We start from the raw sequence: 24,653 nt of genomic DNA, 5'->3' as shown, positions 1-24,653 counted from the left end.
CTGCTATTTTTATTTATTTTTCCCTTAATTAGATAAAAATAAACAAGTAAATAATTTTAAAAAAGGAGATTGAGATAAAAGAGGGCATAACAACAAAACAGCACAGGTCAAAGCATAACCATTTAAGCAAAATAGTGTCTCACCACAAGATATCCTGACATAAAAGTAGTTACCGTAGTGTCTCTTTCCTTGAAATCTTTGAGTATAATTTCGTATACTGTAGCACCAAACATATCAAGACAATGTAAAACCATTCAAGAGAATGACATTATTACAGGGTATTTAGAATCAACTATCAGAAAATGAACAATGGTGTCTGTATAATCTCCTTGTCTATAAAAGTTTTTGCTTATATTGTCACATATAATAAAATCCAATAAGATACAACCTGTTAAGACCGATGGAGACAGAAGAATAAAAGCTTGATGGGACTTCAAAACAAGATGATACTAAATTAGCTCTAGCTATTATGGTGTCTTGTTTTCTCCAAAATAGCTGTTCCTACCATCCAATCTTCTCTGCCTCATTGCTGTTGAGCTCTTTTTCTGTCGTTTGTTGTCAGTTTGTCTTCTTCATTTCACTTTCTGCTCCATCCATTGTGGCCTCTCTGCCACTGTTTCTGGAATCTTGGTATTTTCCTTTAAGTGTTCTCTATAGGGTTAAATTGGTGGTTGCAAATTCCCTTAGTTCCTCTTTATCCTGGAAGCATCTTGTTTTTCCTTCAGTTTCTAGGTACAGTTGTGCAGGATATATCAATCTTGGCTGGAGGTTGTTATTTTTCAAAGCTTCAATTATTTCCCCCCATGCTCTTTGTGATTTGATGGTTTGTGCCAAGAAGTCTGATGTAATTCTGATGGGTGTTCCCTTGTAAGTGTTCTGCTTCTTGTCTCTGACGGCTTTTAATATTCTGTTCTTATATTAGATTTCTGTAATTTTGATTATTATATGCTTGGGTGTAGCTCTGTTTGGGTTGTAGGTGGCTGGGGTCCTGTATGCCTCATACATCTGAGTATCTTTACCTTTTGCTAAATTAGGGAAATTCTCTTAGATTATTTTTGTGAATAGCTTTTGTAGTCCATTTGTTTGTGTCCCTATTTCTTTTATGTTCTTAATTCTTAAGTTATAGATCCTCTTATCATCTTCTAGCCTTTGTATTATTGCTGTTTCTTTTCTTGTTATTTTTAAGAAGTTTTTCATTTCATGCTCCCACATTACAAATCTGCCCTCCAGTTCAGATAATCTATCCTTAGTTTCTTTCAAGCTGTTATGCCAGCTTTTGATAGAGTTTTTAGTTTCCTGGTAATCTCTTTGAACCTGCTTCATGTATTCTATGCTTTCTCTATTTTCTCCATCAAACAATTGTCCCCTTTTTTTCTGTTCTTCCATTCCACCATCTGTTTTTTCTTGAGTGGTGCTTAGCATTTTTCTAACTATTCTACTTATCCCTTGCTTTATTTCATTAAATACTTCACTTTTAAACTTGTCTATGAAGATTTAGAGATAGCGCTTTATGTGTATTGGTGCCGTGTCTGATATTGCATGTTTTCTGTCCTCCTTTGTGTTTCCCTTTCCTGGATCAGTGTTCTCAGGATTGGGGACTGAGGACCCTTTCTTGTTGCTTCCTCTTCCCATTCTTTTTGTTCCTTCCATACAAGCGAATATAGGAGGCCCAGTTTTTTTCTCTTTGTCTGTTACAGTTTGTTTGAATTGTGCTGGCTAGGTGTTCCTGCCCACTGCAATGTACTAGGGAGACACAGACCTGGGCAGCCTCTGCTGGGCCCACCCCTCCAGATCAACCTACCGAAGGCTTCACTGCTAGAGTGCACCTCCAGGCACTGGGACCTGGTTTGGGCTAGCCTACTGTGTCTTAATTAGAGGCGTAACCCATGCCAGGCACTCCCCACCAATTCTGCTTGAGTGGGGAATATGTAACTAAAGTCACTGCAGCGTCCTGTTCCAGCAAGTCTGCCTGGTCCCAGTATGTCCCTTGCTGGAGCCTCCTACTCTATGGAAGGGTATCCGTTCCACTCACTTACGGCAGGTCAATGCAGGGCTCCCTGCCAGTCCTGCTCTCAACTCTGTTTGCCGATTCCCACTCTCAGAGCTTTTGTACATCTCTCTCCTTGCCATGCTGATTTGGATGCAGCAGAAGCAGCAGCAGGAAATTCAAATCACGGCTTCCAGTGGCCCGGGTTCTAGCTTCTGCCCTGAGATTTTATTTGTTCCTGTTATAGCACCAGGATTGCATTTCCAGTTGGTTTCTCTTAGCTTAGTTAATTCCTGGGTTGGCAGGGTATATCTCCCCTTGCTTAGGACTCCTCGTACCATACCATTCCTGGATTCTAAGTGGGGTATCTCAGAGAGCCTCCGTAGTTGCTGCTATCTATCTGCCATGTTCTCCCGGAAGTCTTAATGTACCCTTTGTTACAAATAAAATTTATACTTTTCTTCATCAAAGTCCAATTCATCCTCCAAAATCCAAATCAAATATCACATCTCACTCATACAGGCATGCCAAATATGTGACCACTTCTCTTCAGAGATATGCAGAACATATTTTATTGACCATTTTGTGGCTTCCTCAATGCTTTAACTGCAATCTTATCACTCTTCTATATAAATTCTTAACACCTCTGTGAAGAGCTTACTAAGAAGACAATGATTTCTAACAACTATGCAACCATATTATACTCATTTTGGTGTCCCTAGGTATAGCATAATAATGTCTTGCACACAGTAGGTGCTTACTAAATCTCTAGCTATTACACTGTTCTCTTTTCACTTGTTTACTATTTTCTACATTTTCATATGATTTAATTTGAATTCTTATGCCCTATTAAAACTGTCTTCCTCAAAATTATCAATGATACCTTTCTTATTGAACTCAGTAGATGGAATGAGGTACTCTTCCACTAGGCTTGTTAAGTTGGTAAGATGTAAACATAGAGATATTACATTATCTATTTTTGGCACCTCATATGGAGTATCTGTCATAAGAATGGGGCCAATATCAAAGGAAAGGAGAGCTGAGAAAGTGATGATGACATCACTGAAATCCCAAGGTTAAGCTATGTTTTATGCCGAGATCATTGGGGACTTTGCAGTTAAATGAACCAATAATTCCTACACACCTTTTTCTTTTAAAAGAAAATCTCAAGACATTTTAGGTCAGTTCTCAGACATTTATAACTGAGACAGTACTAAGCTAGCTAATGATCTCCATATTTACATTTCCAACTCAGAGACTATTTCCTGAGCTCAGACTGTTTATAGGTTTTCTCTTCTAGAATTTCTCAGAGTTACCTGAAACTCAACTTGTCTAAAGCCACACATGGTTCTCCACTGATCATTATCTTGGTGAATAGTACAGCACCTTGCCAAAAATCTGGGTAGCTTCCTTAAGTTCTCTTTTTCCTCCTCTTATGATTTGTGTCTGAATGTCCCCTGCAAATCCTCATGTGTCATGTGGGCAGGCTTCTAGAGTTTGCCTAATTCACAGTCCAATGCTGGGATTATATGTGTGAGTGCTATACCCAACCTAGGGTAGGTAGCCTACATACAATATAAAAGACAAAAAGAGTCTTTTCATTGCACTCCATCCTTTAACTCGTGTTGCTTTTGGTATGTGCTGCCACCATACACTTTTGCCCCTCTGCCATGCCACCCTGCCTTAGAGCCAGCTGATTATGGACTGAAATCTTCACAAACTGTGAGCTAAATAAACCTTTCCTTTTTTAATTTTGGGTGCCAGGTATTTTGTCACCAATGAGAGAAAAATAACCAACACTCTGCCCTTTAATCAAACAGCTCCTATTATTTCCACCTACTAACTAAATCTATGTATTTATGTTTCCATTGCTGATATTCTAATTTGGGTACCACCATTCCTTTTGTGTAGTGTTGTAGCAGTATCTTGATTGCTTAGTTTGTCTCAACTGTAAAATCCAGCACATTTTTTCCTTCATTTTATCTGCTTTTTAAATAACATGGTTATATGTTATATCAACACATGCTTATTGTTACAAGTCACACAATGTTGAAATACAAAAATACAGAGTATTGAAATAGAGAAATAACTATATATCTTCTTTCTATCCAACTCCCTCCCATCTGAGGTAAATAATATTTACTGTTTGATACTTCTTCTCACAGCTTAATTTTAAAAAAAATTAACATCTTTATAGAGGCTGAAACTCCATTTTTATGCAAATAGAAAATCATATTACATGAGTTATTCTGAAATTTGCTTTTTCTTTAACCTTAAATAGAACATGATATTTCTTTAGACCTATACATACACAGAACTAATATTGTAGTGAACATACTTATACTGGTATTCTCATTTATAGGGTTCCCAAAATGTATCCCAGTGCTTAATTTTACTAAAGTTTAATATTCAAGAAGTTGCAATGATTTTTTTCTCCAGTAACATATATATGAGCTTGTCTATCATTTCTTTAGCATAGGATGCTGTTATAAAATTGTTGCTAGGGCTGGGGATTTAGCTTCTTGGTATAAGCACCTGCCTGGCAAGTGCAAGGTCATGAGTTCAATCCCTGGTACCAAAAAAAAAAATTGTTGCTAATGAATTTAGATATAGGTAATTTAGGTATAGGTGACATATTGTACCCATTTTATTTAACTGAAATTTTTATTTAATGTATTTTTTAATTTTAAAATGTCAGGATATACACATGTTAAATCATTCAAAAGATATGAAAACATGGAAACTAAGTTTCCTTCAGCCCCAGGCCCCAAAACTTGGTTTTCTTCTTCAGAACAGCTACCTTTACTAGTTACTGACTTTTATGATTTAATCATTTCCTAACAAAAGGAAACTTACTTAGTTTCCTATGTTGTGCTATTCAAAATAATACTGCAAGGATATATGTGCTGATTAATTTCCATATATGAGTACATCTAGATAGAAGTGGAACTGATGATTTGGATTATATGTATTTAGCATTTAAAGATATCTGCCATGTAATCTATTTTTGACATTGATCTTGTACTTCCCCATTGATTTTTATATAGTTTCTAAGCATCATAAAATGGATTCCAGAGCTCTGCATGATTTGACCCATGCTGGTCAGCTCTTTTATTGTCACTTTCTTCTTATAGCTCTACATTCTACCCAGAAAAACTTCTCTCAACTTCTTAAATGAGTCAAGCTTCTTTCTTATTCTAAGCTGACTGATATATACATATATATATATATATATATATATATATATATATATATATATATATATGTGTATGTATTTACATACACATATATATGTATATTCTCTGGCAGGTGCATTCTTCTCTCAAATCTTCATTTGATTAACTCTGTCATCTTTCATTTTGTAGCTCAGATGTGTCTCCCATGAAGAGATATTACCTGACCTCACAATCTAAATCAGGTGTGAATATTCCCCCAAAGAGCCCTGGGATACCCCCACTGTAACACTATTACACTGTATTATAATCATACTTGGTGAGTTTGATGAAGGAGAGATTCAATTACTGAGTCTCTAGTGTTTAGAGCAAAGATCAATAAACAGGTAGTATATAACAAACATATATTGAATGAATGAAAAACAAAAAAATAAGGAAGCTGTAGGTATTCCTTCCTTACCTTTCAGATCAAAGAGGCCCTCAAGATCAAAGAGTAGAATCTAAAATAAAGCAGGGCTGCATAAGTAATACACTACAGAGCTGATAGGTGCCTTCTATTATACATCTGCATCTGATATTTTGAGTACTTAACATAAGGGAGAAGATACTTTACCATTTAGCTAATGTATTAAAATTATTAGCTTTCACTTCTTAAGCCTCCTCAGGGATGTTAATGAAAAGCCTCAATGATCATTCAAATTGAACTGAGTACTTGATTGTGCAGACATCATCTGATTGGTTAATACTAGCCTGGCTATTATCATTACATTGTAGAAATCAGAAATAGTTAGGAAAGAGTTATATCCGAATTGGAAAAAAAGAAACATCTAATCTAGTAGTCTGACACTTTTTCTACACTAATGAACCTGATGAATGTGATATATTTTCATCAATAATAGCACCTATGCCACTAAAATTTTCTCAGTGGGTGGGATATAGCATGGTTAGAATCTCTAGGGAAAGTCACACTTTGAAAATATGCCTTAAGTGACTATAATTATCTCTTATCCCAGTAGAGAATCACTCATACTAGTCTAGTACTTGAGAAGTATCTAAGTGGGAGAAGTGAACTAAGGCTTATCTAAAGTCATATTGTTAGCATAACTATCAAAGGCAGAAATGGGATTATAATCTTGGTTTATAGTTCACTGCTTTGCCTGATACTGAGAGAAACAGATAGCTAGAAGAACCTTGATAGTGACAGACTGGAATGCCCCTTTAGGAAACTTAAGCAACTGGGTCTCTTAACACCTTTATGTAAATAAGAATTTCTAAAAGATGTCTTACCTTTACAGTACTTTTGTAATTAGGATGACATGTACATATTTTATGTCACCTGATTCTATATTGTTCATTTATTTACTCATTTTGGTGGGGTCTTGTTATGTTGCCCAACCTGGCCCTTGACTTGGGTCAAGTGATCCTCCCACATCAGCCTCCCAATAGCTGGCACTACAAATGTATGCCACCATGCATAGCCACTGCTTATATTTTTCATAATAAGGGTATATTGTTTTTGTTGTTCAAAATCTTTCACAGATATTTTTAGGTAGCTTAAAACAACTTCTATACTCAGTTTGATTTAGGTAACAGATACTAAAGATAGGATTTGTGAGTGACATAGCAACTTCAGAGCCTAGTGTGATGTCATAGTAGATATTCTAAAGTAGTTGGCATCCTAAAATGCTTGCTAACTGAGTATCAGTGGTGACAGCCTGTTGAGATCATTTACTGCAAGACTAGGTCTATCAATGAAAATGCAGCTTTCAAGGGTATTTTGGAGTATGAGAAAGAGAAGACATTTTGGCTCACTTAATGTCATACTTGATGTAAAGCAGTGGCTCCAGAGTGTTCTGCCATGGGCACTTAAGCTATTGGAATCCAGAATCAGCAGGCAAACTTGGATATTCTATGACTGAAATCAATAATCCTCTTCAAGTTCACAGGCATAGTAAGCTTTCAAAACTTTGATTCTGTCTCATGATCAGCCCTTTAAGCTCCATCAATACCCAAAATTATTTCAATCTCCTTCATTTAATGATAGCACAGTGATAGTGTACTGAACAGCAAGACATACAAAAGCAATGTTAGAATGAGGTACAATCTTCATTTTAGCTAATGGTTACATGGACATAATGTTGGTTTTGATTTAATAGGATTTCAAGTTCATCCATATTAATTAAGTGGTAGCTATGCCCTATTTCTGTGTTATTTTTTAAATTTTATTTTAAAGAGGGTAAAATTAAACAGAACAAAATACAACATAAGAAAACAATGTAAGAGACACAGATTTCAAAGCAAGACAACTGGAGATCTTCACTGTCTATCACATTGTCTCCTGTTTTCTTCCAAATAGTTGTTCATATCGTCACATACAGTGAATTCATATAAAACAACATAGTATATAACTGATCAGAACAGAATGATGAGGTGTTTTAGGTCTTCAAGACCAGACAATAAGGAAGTCAACAATGGCTGTCATAGTGTCTCTCATTCTCTTCAAAACAGTTGTCCATACCTTCATGTATGTTGATATTAAACAAAACAAAAGACTAAAATCACTCTGAACAATGAATAATAGTATTTCTGGATTTCACATCATGATGTTATGGAATCAGCACTGGGTACCTTAGTGTCTCTTTTACTTCAAAGTAGTTGTTCATTTCATCGTGCATTATATAATCAGTTTCATTAACTGTTTAGAAGTTCTATGCATGCATGAGTCTCTACATGTATGTCTATCTTTTCTGTATTAGAGGGAATAACAAAACAAAATGATAAAACAAAACAAATTGCTATAAAAACATGAAACAAAAACACACATATAAAACTACAGCACAAGGTGATCTACAATGGTTACTATGATGTGTCTTGTTGTCTTCAATAGAATTGTCTGTATCATCAGGCATAGTATAATTGAACATAGAAGTACATAACAACATTAATAAAAACAAAACATTGGAGACATTATAAGACTTCAAAAGCAGGTAGTAGCCAAGCCAGAGTGGGTATCCTACTGAATCTTGTCATCTTCAGAGTATTTGCCTATACTCTCAGACTTGCTATTATATCATAACAGATTCAAATAAAAACAGTCAAGACAAAACAGTGATCTAACAAACCAGATTCAAATAAGATCTGTCGTAATAAGATGGTGTAAGTTGTATAGGGCTTCAGATTAAGTTAATAGGAAATTAAGGGCAGGTACAGAATATCCTGTTATTTTTTGGAATAGCTGTCTGTGCCCTCAAATCTAGTACAAGTAGACAAACTAGAACAGAATATAATCAAACTAAACAGAGCAATGAGAATAATGTGGATTTTAAGTCCTGATACACTATTAAGAATGTCCTCTGCCTTCCTTTTTTAGACAATTCCTCCCCTTTCACTTTCATAGGGTGCACTGTACATTTTGCTTCCCACTAACTCCTTTAGTTTTTAGATTGGGGGGGGCAACCCGCTATTTTCCTAAATGGTTCTGAACCTTTCCACCCCTGGGCTTGATCTTAAGTTGTATTCCTTTACCTACAAAAGCCTCAAGGTTTTCCTTTCTTATAGCTGAGTAGTTCTCCACTGCACAAAAATGTCATGATTTTCTAACCTATCTGCAGCTGTTGGATGAATTGTCCCTATTTCTCTCTGATTCCCTTTCACATAGAGCATCGTTTTCTCATCTCTGACCTTCAGTTTATTAATCCTCTTTCAGGTTGAGTACATTTCCTAAGAGCATCTCAATGTATCCTATCTCCTGATCTACTCTGTGTTTCTTTTTGTTAGTGTATCAAGGCCATCTATGTTAGAGATTATAGCCAACCTTCTCTGCCTCATTTCTGCCATGCTATTTTTTTGCCACTGGTTGTCTACTTTTCTCCTCCATTCCACTGTCTAACCCGTTCATTGAGGCCTCTCTGCTACTGTTCTTGATATCCTGGTATTTTTTTTATCCCTCTCTCTAGAATGTACTTCAGCATTTTTTGTAGGGTTTGGATTGGTGGTCACAAACTGCCCCAGTTCCTCTTTGTCATGGAAGCATCTTGTTTCTCCATTAATTTTGAGAGATAATTTTTCAGGGTACTATGGGTTGGAGGTTATTTTCTTTCAGGGCTTGGAATACTTCACTCCCAGCTCTTCTTGATTTGATGGTTTGTGTTGAGAAGTCTGTCATGTTTTTGATGGATTTTCCATTATAGGTGATCTATTTCTTTTCACTGATGGCTTTTAATATTCTGTTCTTATATTGAATTTCTGGGATCTTGATTATTATATGTCTGGGTGTAATCTGTTTTGGTTGTAGCTGGCTGGAGTTCTGTATGCCTCATACATCTGAGTATCATTTCCTTTTCCTATGCTTGGGAAGTTTTCCTTAACTATTTCTGTGAATAGCCTTTGTATTTCCTTTGTGATTACCCCTGCTTCTTCACATTTTTTATTCTTAAGCTATGGATCCTCTTGTCATCTTCTAGCCTTTGTATTGTTATTGCCTGTTTCCTTGTTGTTTTTAAGAGATCTTTCCTTTTGCAATCACACATTGCAAACCTATCTTCAAGTTTTGCTTATCTATCTTTAGTTTCTTTCAGGCAATTTTTCCAGGTTTCAATGGAGTTTTTAATTTCCTGGTAATCTCTTTGAATGTTTTTCATGTATTGTAGGTTTTTTTTTTAATATTCTTCATCAAAGGTTTCTTTTTTTGTGTTACTCCATTCTTCCATGTGTCTTCTTGAGAGGTGCTTAGCATTTCTGTTACTAATCTTCTTATATCTTTCTTGTATTAGTATTTCAGTTTTGAGTTAATCTATAATGTCATGAAGATATTTCTTTATGTCAGCTGATTCCATGTCTTATACTGCAAGTTTGGTACCCTTGATCTCTTCTGTATTTACCTCTTCTGAACCCATATTTCCTAGGTTGGGGGCTGGAGACTTTTTCTTATTTCTTTCTCTTGTCATGTTTCTGGCTTCTTCCATACAGGTGTATGTCCCAGCCCCTTTCCATACTGGTTATGGTTCTTCTGAAGCACACTGTTTAGGGATTGCTGCCCTCTCTAGTTTTCTGTTGGTCACTGGGGTGCAAGCAGGGGCAGTGTAGACTGGCCCCTCCCCTCTGAGCCAGTCAATCAGAAGGGGCCTTTATCTTGTGTGTGCCATGTGAACAGAACTGTTTTGGGACAACTTTGGGGAGAATTTCATCACTGGCTATTGGGTCCTGGCTAAGTGTGTGACCCAGCCCAAGCAGATCCCACTAATCTGCTCTGGGAAGGGAGCAGCCAACTGAAGTCACCTCCATTCCTCATTCAGGCCCATCCTGAGCAATTCCAATATGTTGTCCACTTGTTTATCCCCCTCTCGCAGGAGGACCAAATTCTGAGCACTCACCACAGGTTACTGCAGGTCTCCATGCCAGCTGTGTTCTCTGTTGAGCTCACTAACTCCCAACTTTAGAGCAACTGCAGCTCCAGTGAAAGCACAGCAACTGCGAGTCTGAGGGCTCCAGTGAGAGCGCCACAACTGTGAGTTGGACTGGCTCCAGTGAGAGAATGTCTGGCTCCAGCTTTTCAACCACATTTTTCTTTTCTTCCTTTCTTTCTTTCTTTCTTTTTTTTTTTTTTTTTTTTTGCTTTTTCCTTAGTTTCTTCCTGGGTTGTGAGAATCCCTCTCCTTTTGTCTAGTCTTCTCTGTGGTGGTAAATTCTAGTGTCTGAGTTGTTTCTCTCAGAGAGGCTCTTTACCTTGCTACTTATCAATCCACCATTTTCTCAGGACATCCCCTTCTGTGTTATTTTTAATAAATGAAAGAAAATGGACATATTTCAATCTAGTATAAAATATTACCAGCTTTTTTGGTCTGATGGAAAGAAAATTACACAGAAGAAATCTTTCCAAGATATAATGACAAAGAGGGGCACATATGTACAGTCAACTAAACAGAGAAATATAAACACAGAGAAATATAAATACATAATCAGTGGTATGATGAGGTAGATTATAATTTAAGACTTAAGAGTCTTCTTCTAAGCTTAATGAGCATCAATAAGAACAAAATCAGGCAATTTGGCTGAAAAAATCATTGAGGAAATTATTATGATTGTCCATGAATTAATCAATATAGAAGTATCATATATGTCTGGAAGACTATATTAGCATATTCATTTCCCAGAGACAAAATAGTAACAGCACTTAATAATTTTTGAAGTACTTTTTCATACATTTACATTTTTAAGAAACATAACATATACATGGGATAAGTGAAATTATACCTCTTTTTATAGAGAAGGAAACTGAAGCTTATAAGGATGTGACTTGCATGGATGGTAAAGCAAAAAGATGATCAGAATTGGGGCTCATAAATAAAGATACTCAATCTAGTACCTTTTCTATTATATAATGGTATATTTTTATAACATTACTAGGACAGTAACACCAGGGGTATGAGGCAATGGAGAAATATTAATATTTTGATTAACTCCTAAAAATGAATCAACAGGAACAAATCAGATACCCTTACTATAATACTGGTGAAATGCAAAACTACCTCCTAGGGAATTCCTAATTCTGAGCCCTTGTCTGAGTTACTTTTCTCTCTCATTGTTGAGACAAAATACCTGAGGCCCAAAGCTAGGGAAGGGAAGGTTTATTTCTCACATGCTGGAGTCTTCAGTTTATACTCAGTTAGCTCAAAGCAGCAAATTAGAGGGGGCTGAGGGGAAGTGGTTCATGGTAGTCACAAACAGCAAGAGGAAACTGTGCAAAAGAAAGGCATGTCTTCTTCTCAGCAGTTACACTGTATGCTTGCTCTACTTCTGGGCAGGTGTAGCATTCAATCACCACCAATCTCAGTGACAGATAACTAACCAATCACAAATGCTAGATTTGGCCACATCCATGACTGCATGGGGTGGGGTATGGGGTGGAGAGACTTGAACATAAACTATAACAGATCCCATGGTATGGGGTGGGGAGACATCTGAACATAAACCATAACAGACCCCTTAACTCCTGAATATATTCTACATTTCACTGAATACCTGGAAGAGAGAGATGACCAAGCAAGCCATCTGGAGCTGTTCTTACTTCAGAAACACAGCAAAGGATGGGCTTCAACAGGAAATTCTAACAGATTTCTGGAACTCTGACCCAACACCCACCATGAAGTGGTCATGCCTTCCATATGCAGCAACTATCACCAAAAGACCTCACATAATTGTCACAAATAAACTTAAAATATATCTGGAATAATTCTGCCCAGTTGAAGATGGCAGCCATAAATTTAAGGTATACCTGCAGCAAATCAAAGAAATTCACTTGTTTTGTAAAAGCTGAAATTATAAAGTTCCAAGATTTATACTGCAGAAGAACTGACCCTATGTTTGAGATTACTGCTTATCTAATCAATGTCTTCACTTTTGGGTTAATTAGAATAAAGATACTGAGGTAACTTCAATCACTTCTGAATAGTGGATCAGAAAGACTGGATACACTCTGGATATAACCATTGACTTTTTGGAGAAGTAAAGATAGATTAAGCCTTTGCTATGCTCTAATCAACTAGTTTAATAGTCTAAGAAATGGGAAAAATAAGCATCTACAGTTTAATTTATTCTTAGTGAATCTAAGGATCATTATATCTTTCCTTTTCCTATGTGTTTGCGAATTGCTGTAAATTTTCTTCTACCACAAGGATTTCTGGAGTTGGTTAAACTTATTATCTATAGATTTTAGATAGGAGATCTAGATAGAAAGTCTTGCTGGGCATTGCGGTAGTCCATGCCTGTAATTCCATCACTCAGGAGACTGAGGCAAGGAGAATCTCCCTGAGTTCAAGGCCATCTTGGACTATATAGTGAGTTCAAGTACACTTTGAACTACGTAGTGAGACCTTATCTCACAAAACAAATCAACAACAAAACAACACCTCCCCCCCCCCAAAAAAAACATCTTGTTTGATTATTTATTTCACAATTGTTTGATTGTCTTCAATGTACTGGCCCTGTGTCAAATAAAATTCCAGGGCCCACTCTCTTTCCCTACTTCACTTGACTTTTAATCTGTTTTCCATAAATGTATCTGCTCCAATATAAACTAACCTGTATGTTCAGGGTCTGTTTTTGTTCCAGTCACTTTGCTGTTTGCTGGGACAAAATACCTGACACTCATGACTTAAAAGAGGAAAGTCTTGGTCTGGCTTACATTTTATAAAGCTTTCAGTCCATAGTTGGCTGGCTTCAAGGCAGATTAGCAAGGCACAGAGGGAGTGCGGAGGACAGGATATTCATGGCATGACAGTGGGGAAGTAGAGTGAGTGAAGGGAGGAGCCAGGAAGGGAGATACACCCTTCCCTGCCACTCCTCCAGTGACCTGCCTCCTTCAACAAGGCTACACTTGCTAACATCACATTTAGCTATAAACTCATCATTGGACTAGTCCACTAATAAGTAACCTGCCTCCATGGCTCAATCTCCTTCCTGAAGCCCCACGTATGAAGGCATGAGGCTTTATAGGGGCATCTAGATATAAAACATAATGTGATTTATCTTTGCACTCCTGGTAGTACTCGAAAGACTTGCTAAATGACAATAAAGTAGTTTGGAAATTGAAGCAAGATCAAAGCATAGTAACAGATAAAAAATCACACAAGAAAGTAGGACTTTAATGGCCACCAGTACAAAAAAACTGTAGGACACATTTTTAGTGCTTTTATACTAATTTCTAATTTGTTCTTTAAAAAATGTTTTCTTCTGGAAGTTATTTCATAACTATTCAAGGAAAATCATTTTTTTCTTTGAAATTTGAAAAGCAAAATTAAGACAGATAGCCAGATTTTTATTTTTTCAAGTATCTTATTTCACATTAATACTGGATTGACCTTTTTTTTTTACTGCCTTGAAACAGGTTTTATTTTGGCCTTAACTTACTCCACTCTGATTTGCCTGTCCTACCTCTTAATTCTGTTCAGAATAGTCTATAAGCCTGATTCATTTCTTCAATGAGAATCCTTTATTTTTACAAAATAGTCAGCTAACTGTTTTGAGGTTGTGATGTATAGTATAGACTCAGATCTACCCATTTGGCTTTCCAACAGACACCTCAAATTTAACAGGCATAACTAGCTTTTTGATTCTTTTACCATACTCCTCTCGAACTCCCTATATTCTTTCTCATCTTAAAAATGACAATTCTACTCAATGACTTCCTTAAATCAAGAACCCTGGGTCATTCTTGGTTCTTCTATGTCTCTCATATCCTTTATCTAATGATGTAGAAACAAATAACAGAAACAGGAAGACTCAGCAGGGAGACAATAATCCAAAGGAACAATAAGGCACCTTAGGCCAGGGTAGAGGCAGTGTGGATGATTTCAACTGGATGGATTCCTTCAAATGATCATTTCTTTCAAATCTCTCCAGAACTTGCCTACTTCAAATCACCTACATTGTCTCTACCCTGGTCTAAACCATCTCATTGATTACCTGGATTACTGCCTAAGGAATGTCTCTAGTTCTGTTCATCATTCATGTACTGATTTTAATATAGCAGTCAGAAAGATTCTATTAAAATATAAGTCAGATCCTACTACTTTTCTGCTCATACTCCTCCAGTAGTTTGCAGTCTCTTGCAGAAAAGTGAAACTCTTTACAATGGTCCACAAGTCTCTAGATTGGATTTTACTTTCTGGCTTGTTCTGTTTCCTTCTCCCACTTGCTTAATATGATCTCATTCCCAGTGTTCTTTGTGGACATACTAAAGATTCTTCTGCTTTAGGGCTTTTACTTCTTCTGTTTTTGCTTCCCTCAGAAATACACATGTTCCTTTCAGCCAGCACTGCCATCTTCCAGTAATTTGCAAAAATGACATACATAAAGAGAAAGAGGAGGGGAACTTGGTATATGTTCTCTGGGCCTTTTAGAAAACATGGAGCTGTTCTTTTGGCCACATACATGTGAATCTACAAAAAGAGTTAATACAGTAGACATCAAGGGACTGGGCACTGTTCAAAAAGGAATGCCACACAAATGTTACCAAGGCAAAAAATGGGAAGATTTTGCAATGTTACCCAGCATGCTGTTGGCATTATTGTAAACAAGCAAGTCAAAGGCAAGATACTTGCCAAAAGAATTAATGTGCATATTGAGCATATTCAACACTCAAAAGGGCTTGACAGCTTCCTGAAACATGTCAAGGAAAATGATTAGAAAAATAAAGCCACAGAAAAAGAGATACCTGGGTTCAACTGAAGCACCAGCCTGCCCCACCAGAGAAGCATACTTTGTGAGAACCAATGGGAAGGAGCCTGAGTCGATGGAACCTGTTCCCTATGAATTCATGGTGTAAGCTGGAGACGGAGCTCTGCCATTCAGTACCTAATTGGTGACTAAGTGTCCTAGGGCATACTTAAAAATAAAAAAAATCATCCTGTGATATAAGGATGGTTTTTAATTGAGCAGGTGTGGTGCATTTATCTCAGAAACAAATATTTGGAGCAGATTTTCATTCTACCTAGTTAATTGTGTCAGATTTTTACTCTTCAGTGTTTTTCTTGCTGAAAGATATTGGTGAGGTATTGTGTAGGTATATATCTAAATGGTCAAATATTTATGAAATATTTATATTGGCTCAAAGATCCTGTAAATCACCATGTAGAAAATATATGTCAAAATAAAATGGAAGTCACTTCAGTTAAATAAATGAAAATCCATTTCAGTTAAATAAATTGCTTAAAGCAACACATGTATCCAATCTTCATTTCACATAGGATCTTTTTTTAAATTTTCTTTAAATTTTATTTAAGGAGAAAAAAGAAAAAAAAACAGAAAAAGAGTACAAGTTATACAGAATTTCAGAAAAAATAAACAGTAGGAAACCACTAGTTAATTACATATTGTCATCTTAGAAATAGTTGTTGAAGTTACAAAATTAAAGCATATAGAGGGGACTTTCAAACAGTGAGACTGCAAACAGTTTTGTTCAATGATCCAACAAAACTCAGTAATATGGTTATGTATCTTATACACTTAAATATACATGCAGTTATATCTTTTAGAGAACTTTCTTTTCCTTTCTTTTGTACAATGACAAGTACACATTTTGGGTTTTATTACTCCCACAGTTCTTATTACTTTTTTTATTTTGAAGAAAGTAAAACCAAATGTGACATACCAGGACAGAGTCAGTCAAATCAAAAGGATGGACATAATACATAATCACATAGGATACTTGTGAATTGCTCACTTATCACAGAAACTTTCCTCTATCACCTTACAGCATACCCCATCACTCCCTCCCCTCTTTCTATGCCATACTTTTCATTACAGCACTTATCACCACTAACCTTGTTTACTGTCTGTCTCTGTTCTAGAAAGTTCCTTGCAGGAACAAAAATATTTATTGAAGGTCTATAATATGCCAGGCCCTTTTCTTTCTTTGTTTCTATTATTTTTTTATTTATGAGTGCCAAGAATTGAACTCATAACCTTGCACTAGCCAAGCAGGCACTGTGCTGCTGAGCCTTGGTGCTGAGACTTGGTGCCAGGTCATGTTCTAGGCAATGGGGATGTAAAGTAAATAAAACAAATAAAAATATCCTTATGTAATGTCTATCCAACTATTATATAAACTGCTATATTTACTCAGTAAATATTTGAAGAATGTATTGAGTAGGTACAGCATACTTTCAGCAGATCAACAATGGTAAAAAAGAAAGAAAAACTTAGATCAGCTCATCTTCTTGTAACTCAGTGGGGCATTTGCCACACTGAAAAAAAAAAGGATCTGTGATCTCCAAGGTGAAAGGCTGAATATCTTCACAAACCCCAGGGCCTTCAGACATTCTATACCCCTAACTTGAAAGCACTCTTGGATACCTTCAGGCTGCACTGAGAAATAACAAATACCTACATTGCATGAAACTCTTAGCATTGGCACAAACTGACTAGAGTCTAGTGACTACTTGGAGTATTAGTATTATGGTTGACTGAGACACTCAGCAGGGATCCAGGATCCTCACTTTGTAAACATCCTCATCCTGTATAAGAGGAGGGCACAAAGGTGTTGTGAGTACTACATGGGGGGAGGTAAGCCTGCTTACAATATTAGGAAGGAGAAGAGGCTTGTTGTCCCCTTTTTCACTGGATGATGCCTTGAAATGTTGCCCCAGTGCCGTCTACCTTGCCTTGGAGCCAGCTGATTATGGACTGAAACCTCCAAAAACAGTGAGCTAAATAAACCATTCCTTCCTTCATTTTGAGTGTCAGGTGTTTGGTCTCAGCAATGAGAGAAAAGAAATGCAGACAGTTAGATCAGGAGAGAAGTATATAAGAAGTGCTAAAAATTAAGAAAACATGCTTTAGGCTTTACCAGAGACAAAAACTGTTTTCTGTCAAAACAGAAACTAATTATTAGAGATAGTGGTAGCCAGATTTAGATAAAGTGATTTGGGAAAGAAGGGGAAATTGTCTTCATAAAGAGACAACATGGTGGTTAAATGAAGAGGTAAATCTTAAAGACATTTAGAGTTTCCACATGGAAAGGAAAGAAAGACCATGCCCACTGTTGAAGGAGGCCACTTCCTCCAGAGCAACCATAATTCCTTCAGTTATGAAGATTTGGTGGTATTGAGAACAGCCTGAGAGGAGCAATCAAATTTGGGAAGACTTACATGCACCAGAGGGTGAGATGATTAGAAAAAAAAAGGTCAGTAACTGTCAGTTCCTACTTCAGTCTAGCTAGAAGACTTTCAAGAAATTTGTGTATAAAATGTCTGCTAAAGAGAAGAGCCCTACTAGCTAAGTTCTCCATTCAAAAACAGTGCTACTGCCATCTCAATTCATTATAAAAACCTACCCACTAGACTTTTCTGTCTCTTTTTAATTACAGAGTCATTACCCTGAGTTATATGATTTTCAGATTTTATCAAGTTTTATGTGTCCTTACTAACCGAGTCCTGGCCCATCTCTCTCTGTCTCTGTCTCTGTCTCTCTCTCTCTTTATCTCTCTCTCTCTGTCTCTGCCTCTGCTATCTCTGTCAAACACACACACACACACACACACACACACACACACACTTTCTCTGTTCCTTTCACATGGTACTAGGGATTGAAACCACAGTCTTCTCCCTTTTCTATTTTCTTTTTTATTTTGAGACAGGGTCTGTCTAAGTTGCTAACTTTTTCAAGCTGTCACCAAATTTTCAATCCTCCTGCTTTAGCCTCCCAGAGTACTGAGAGTACAGATGTGTGCCACCATGCCTAGTTTCCATTTTTCAATAGCTGCCACCTTCTAGAACTGCCTCCATAATTGGTTTCTACTCACATTGATAGATGACAGCAGAAAAAATCTCATTTTCATCTTTATGAAATCACATTGCTGTGTAATCCCCTCCAGGCACATGCCATTGGCAGATGGACTCAGACACATGCTGTCTTTGAATCCAGATGACTTTGAAGCAGCCCAGGGCTACGCCTACTATAAACACCAGTGCCAAAAGAGTAGCATTATGTGAATTAACAGAGTAATACTAAAGTATGGTGATTCAAAGACTGTGCCCTGGAGCTAGCTCAACATTTTTTATGCTACACAAAATGCATTCCTAATTAACTGAAAGCTATTATACCCATAATAGGGATGGTTACCATTGGTACCTAGCTGAAAGATCAGTCAACCTGAGCAACTTACATTCCAAAAACTAACAATTAGCCAAATACTTGGCTAGATTCTGGAGATGAGTCTTTATTCTCAAGGAACTTACAGACTAGATCTACATTGAGACATGGTACCACATATCAACATTAATATAATTATCATTAATGGTAACACATCATGTAAGTGCCAGCATGCCAATACTCTCTGTCAGTTCTGAAAATAGGATCAAATCCTATGTATTACCCTAAGAGATGTGGATATTTTCAGGTGAAAGTAGCTTCTTATGGAAGGAGGTACAAATGCTACCGTGGCTCTCAGACACATTAAGACAAGAATGAAGGTGTCTGGAGTTGGGGAAGGGAAGATTCTTATATAGTTTATTCTGTGTCACAGGATTCATTGGTAAGTTAGGATAAAGACTCTTCTGTGACCTTGGGAATGTAGTCAATATATAAGATGATAAAGGGTATTCTTTCTTGTGCAGTAATGAGGATTGAACCCAGGGACTTATGCATTCTATGCAAGTGGTCTACTGCAAGCTATATCCCTAGAACTCCCAACTTTAATTATTTTTTTCTTTTTGAGACAGGGTCTTGGATCAAGCATGAGGATCAAATTTGTGATCCTCCTGCCTCAGCGTCTTGAATAGATGGACTCAGAAGCATCAGCTGTCATATCTGGCAATGAAGGATACTGTTATTAAAAGATAATTCAAGTATTAAGAAATTGCCCAAACTCACCATCTGTTCCTTCACTGCTTTTGCTTCTTTTGTTGCGGTGAACATGACTGCTTTCCTCTTCAGAGTATGACTTTTCATTAGGGACAAAGAAATTCAGCAAGGCCATCTGTAAAAGTAACAAATATATGAGTCAAAGGTTGACCCTAGTCAGCCACAGACATCAGAAAATACTACCTTTTAAAAGATAGTCTACCTTCACTATAATTTAGTGTGGCTAAAGCCTGAATCTTTCCTTCCCTTCCCTATAAAGATCCTTGTACCATTACTATCCAAAACGTGTTGACATGAAATTTTGGGTACTCTCTGAATCCAATCTCTTCTGTTCTGAATATCCCATGGATAGTACATTGGGTCACATTCGTCCATAAATATCTAGAGTTTATAGAGCCTAGCTATGAATTTCTAACTCCCTTCACATACTAATAATGTCCACCTAGAACAAACCTTGAATTTGCTACTCTCTCATACACTTCACTATTAGATATCTGTGATTTTGCTACATTATTTATGCTGTACTTTATGGCTTCTTTGAGAGTGTTGAGCATCCAACACTAAGGTACCACATACATCAGTGCTCTTCTGAGAGTTAGTCATAACAAAGTGTATAGTTAAAGCACACAGTTATTATCTTCCTTTTCCAGGCTTTTATAAAATTTGTGGTCTCCAGAACCATTTTGATTAGATTAAAAAATTGATTACTGTCATGGTTTACGTCTGTGTCCCCCAGGCCTCATGAGTTTGCATTGTGCATTTGTTTTTTTTTTAATTTTTTTTTTTTTTGGCTTTTTCGTTTTTTTACCGGTACCAGGGATCGAACCCACGACTGCCTGCTTTTGAGGCAGACGCTTATGCCACTGAGCTAAATCCCCAGCCCCGCATTGTGCATTTGTTATTCACTCATTGTCTAGTGCTTGGATTGATGGTGTCAGTGCTCCACCCACAAAGGGGTGGAGTCAGGATGTGATGTAATGGCAGGAAGAAGGTGTGTCTTGCTCTTTGCAGGTTCCAGCTTGCTGTTTGTAGCTGCCATTCCCGCCTGACTTGGAGCCAACTGAGTGTGGACTGAACCCTCCAAAAACTGTAAGAAATAAACCTTTCCTTTCCCAACTTTGGGCTTCAGGTGTTTTGTCTCAGCAACGAGTAAAAAGTAACTAAAACAATTACTTTCCTATATATTCAATAGATTTAAAGGAAATGTTATCCTTTTATGTTAAGTGTTCTACTTTTGGAATACCACATAAAAATGGAAACTAATAAAATTTTTCCTTTTCAGAATTTGTTGTTCAACTTTTTCTAGGTAACACATATGAATTTCATGCAAAAATTTAAAAATTACAACCTTTGGCATAAATGAGTTATGCTTGCTTATTGTCAACTATTAAATTGTCATATGATAATGTATTTGAAAAAAATATGGGTTTTTGTTAAAAAGAGAAAAGACTCATTTTGATATTTGGTTTTCACTGTCTCGTAATCATTTCTTGTAAAAATACAGTGTGTTTCATATATGAATGGGTCTAATTTCACTAATGATAATTACAGTGAATCATAGCTGGATTGAATCATAGGCCTTCAGCGTGAGTGTTTTATTGTTGTAAATAGATGTGCTTAAAGTAAACATTAGACAGACTAGAAGGTGTGTAACCTTGGATAAGCTACTCTTTTATCTACAAGCTTATCTGAAAACAGGGATCATAGTGGTACTTTTCTCATAAAACAGTTGTAAGATTATCACAGTAGTCAGCATACAACACATGCTCAGTAACTGCCAACTATTACTATTAAGAATTATTTTCAAACTAGATTGCTTAATTTGGAACTTTCAAGAGAAATGATTCTGAATTTTCAAGGTAAGTTTAGTGCAAAAAATAATCCCAGAGGCTTAAAGGCTGCTGCATTTCTTATTTGGGAAAAATTAGCTGGACCCAACAAAGCCCTAATATTTCAAACAAACTTCTTCACAAACCTGTGATTTCTTTACAGTTTATATGAGACAATTATATCTAATAGCCTCAAGGTGCAGGATTAGCAATTTGCTGACTACAGTCATCTATTAAACATTAAATTAATAAACCAATGTATCTTTCATCTCATAAGAATAGAACTTCATTTAAAACTTATTTAAGTCGAGCCATGTGAAAATGCCACTTTTTAAGGTCAAAATTGGTTGAATATCAACAATTTCACATGATTCAACTTAGCAGTATCTTTGAGTCACTTGATTGTATGTATAATGTATTTTCTCATAGAAACAACATAATAAAGTCTGACTATACATACAAAGTTGCGTAACTCACATATCAATAAGCTAGTATACTAATTGTAATATAAAACAACACTGCCATCTGAAATCTAAATCATGTGCAACTCTGTAAAGTCATACTAAATAGAATGATTTTCTTGGTATTTTTGAGTACTGAAATTTACCACAACTATTTTAAATATAAATTAATCTTAATTTGGGGCTTACTGAATATGTCAAAGACTATTTGCCTGTACATGAAATGTCCCCTGTCCAATATAATTTTGAGATTTTTATTATAACAATTATATTACAGAGTTCTACATGGTTTGCTAGAGAGGAGCTTGAGATTATATAGGAGGAAGAGGACAAGCATCTAATAATACAGACTGGAAGTAGATGAGGTTAATGCTCTGTTTAAATACAGAAAGATTTCAAGTATTGAGAGGTTAATGGTAACTGGAAATGGAATTCCAGAAAAGTGAGTATCATGTTTATTTTTTTTAATTTTTTTATTTTAAAGAGGATAAGATGAAACAGAACAAAACAGATAGTAAGGAAACAATTTTTTTCATTTCATATGTTTATAATTTATTTAAAGAAAAAACCAAAACAGTAAAAGGGTACAAGTAATACAGAATTAAAAAAAAACTAGTAAGAAATCACTGGTTAATAGATTACATATTGTCATATTAGAAATAGTTGACCAAGTTACAAAATTAAGCATACAAAGTGGACATTGAAATAGTGAGACTGCAAACAGTTGTGTTAAATGATCTAACAAAAACTTAGTAATATGGTCATCTGTCTTACACACCTAAACACACTTGCAGTTGTGTTCTTTAGAGCACTTTCTTTTCCTCTCTTTTTTACAATAACATTTACACATTTTGGGTTTTATTACTCCCACAATTCTTATTACTATAAGGAAACAATTTTAAGAAACATGGATTTCAAAGCAAGTCCACTGGAGATCTTTACTGTCTAGAATATTGTCTCTAGTTTTCTTCCAAATAGTTGTCCCCATCTTCACACACAATGAATACATATTGAACATTATAGTACTAATCTAATCAGAAAAGAATGATGAAGGCTTTTTAGGTCTTCAAGACCTGACATTAGGGAAGTCAACAATGGCTGCCATAATGTCTCTCATTCTCTTTGAAGTAGCTGTTCATATCCTTATATATGCTGAAATTAAACATAAGAGACTAGACTAATATCACTCTGAATGGTGAATAACAGTATTGCTAGATTTTATATCATAATGCTACAGAATTAGCACTGGGTATCTTAGTGTCTCTTCTTCTTCAGAGTATCTATTCATTACATCGTGCATTATATAATCTATTCCTGTAAACTATTTAGAAGTTCTACATATGTGTGAATCTCTACATGTATACCTATCCTTTCTGTATTATAGGGAAAATCAGATTAAAACAAGACAACAAAACAAATTCCTAGAAAAACATGAAATGAAAAAAGACATATAAAACCACAATATTAGGTGATCTACAGTAGTTATTACACTTTTTCTTATTATTTTCAATAGTATTGTCTACATCATCAGACATAATATAATTGAACATAGCATTACATAGCAATTTTAATAAAAACACAACATTGGAGACATTGTAGGACTTCAAATGCAGTTAATAATTCAAACCAGAATGAGTACCTTATTACATCTTGTCATCTTCAGAGTAGTTGCCTCTACTCTTAGACTTGATACTATCAAGCATACCAAATTTGAATAAAATCAGTCAAGTCAAAACAGTGGTCTAACAAACCAGATTCAAGTAAGATCAGTCATAGTAAGACAATGTATGTAATACAGGGCTTCAGTTTAAGTTAATAGGGAATTAAAGATATTTACTGTACTATATTCTGATATTTTTTGGGATAGCTGTCTGTGCCCTCAAATCTAGTATGAGTAGACAGATTGAAACAGAATAAAATCAAACTAAACAGACTGATAAGACTAATGTGGCTTTTAAATACTGATACACCATTAACAATGCCCTCTGCATTCCTTTATTAAGCAATTCCTTCCCTTTCCCTTTCACAGGGTGCTTTGTATATTTTGGTTCCCACTAACTCCTTTAGTTTTTAGATTGGGGGGGGGCAACCCATTATCTATGTAAGTGATGGTGAACCATTTTTACCCCTGAGCTTGATTTTGAGCTGTATTCCTTTACTTACTAAAGCCACAAGATTTTCCTTCCTTATAGCTGAATAGTTCTCCACTGCACAAGTGTCATGATTTTCTAACCTATCTGCAGCTGTTGGATGAGTTGTCCCTATTTCTCTCTGGTTCCCTGTCACATAGAGCATCGTTTTCTCAACTTTGACTTTCAGTTTATTAACTCTCTTTCAGGTTGAGTATATTTCCTATTAAGAGCATCTCAATGTATCCTGTCTCCTGATCTACTTTCCTGTGTTTCTTTTTATTAAGTGTATCAGAGCTATCTATATTAGAGATTATAGCCCACCTTCTCTGCCTCATCTCTGCTATTCTATTTTTCTGCTATTATTTGTCCACTTTTCTCCTTCATTCCACTGTCTGCCCCATTCATTGAGGCCTCTCTGCCACTGTTGCTGAAATCCTGGTATTTTTTTCTCTTTCTCTCTAGAATGTCCTTCAGTATTTTTTGTATGGTTGGATTGGTGGCTATGAAATTCCACAGTTCTTCTTTGTCTTGGAAACAATTTTGAGAGTTTTTCAGGGTACATCAATCTGGGTTGGAGGTTATTTTCTTTCAGGGTTTGGACTACTTCACTCCAGGCTCTTGATTTGATGATTTGTATCGAGAAGTCTGTCATTATTTTGATGGATTTTCCTTTGTATGTAATCTGCTTCTTTTCTCTGACCACTTTTAAT

At 36.1% G+C, this 24,653-nt stretch overlaps 1 protein-coding gene across 7 annotated transcripts in view; it reads right to left on the bottom strand.

Moving 5' to 3' along the window:
• The window catches only part of Eda (ectodysplasin A), a 583,517-nt gene that overhangs the window by 105,976 nt on the left and 452,888 nt on the right, over positions 1–24,653 (bottom strand). For all 7 annotated transcript variants that reach the window (XR_010046582.1, XM_005004190.4, XM_005004192.4 and 4 more), the window contains one exon: positions 19,531–19,636. Coding sequence is in view for 6 of the 7 variants with exons in the window: in XM_005004190.4 (XP_005004247.1) it covers positions 19,531–19,636 (106 nt within the window). In the remaining variant the exon portion in view is untranslated. The remainder of the gene's footprint in view (positions 1–19,530; positions 19,637–24,653) is intronic.

Source organism: Cavia porcellus, unplaced genomic scaffold, assembly GCF_034190915.1.
Source record: "Cavia porcellus strain 051 isolate PalLab524CR breed Dunkin Hartley unplaced genomic scaffold, mCavPor4.1 scaffold_3, whole genome shotgun sequence".
Lineage (NCBI taxonomy): Eukaryota > Metazoa > Chordata > Mammalia > Rodentia > Caviidae > Cavia > Cavia porcellus.
This window is presented reverse-complemented; position numbering and strand designations above follow the sequence as displayed.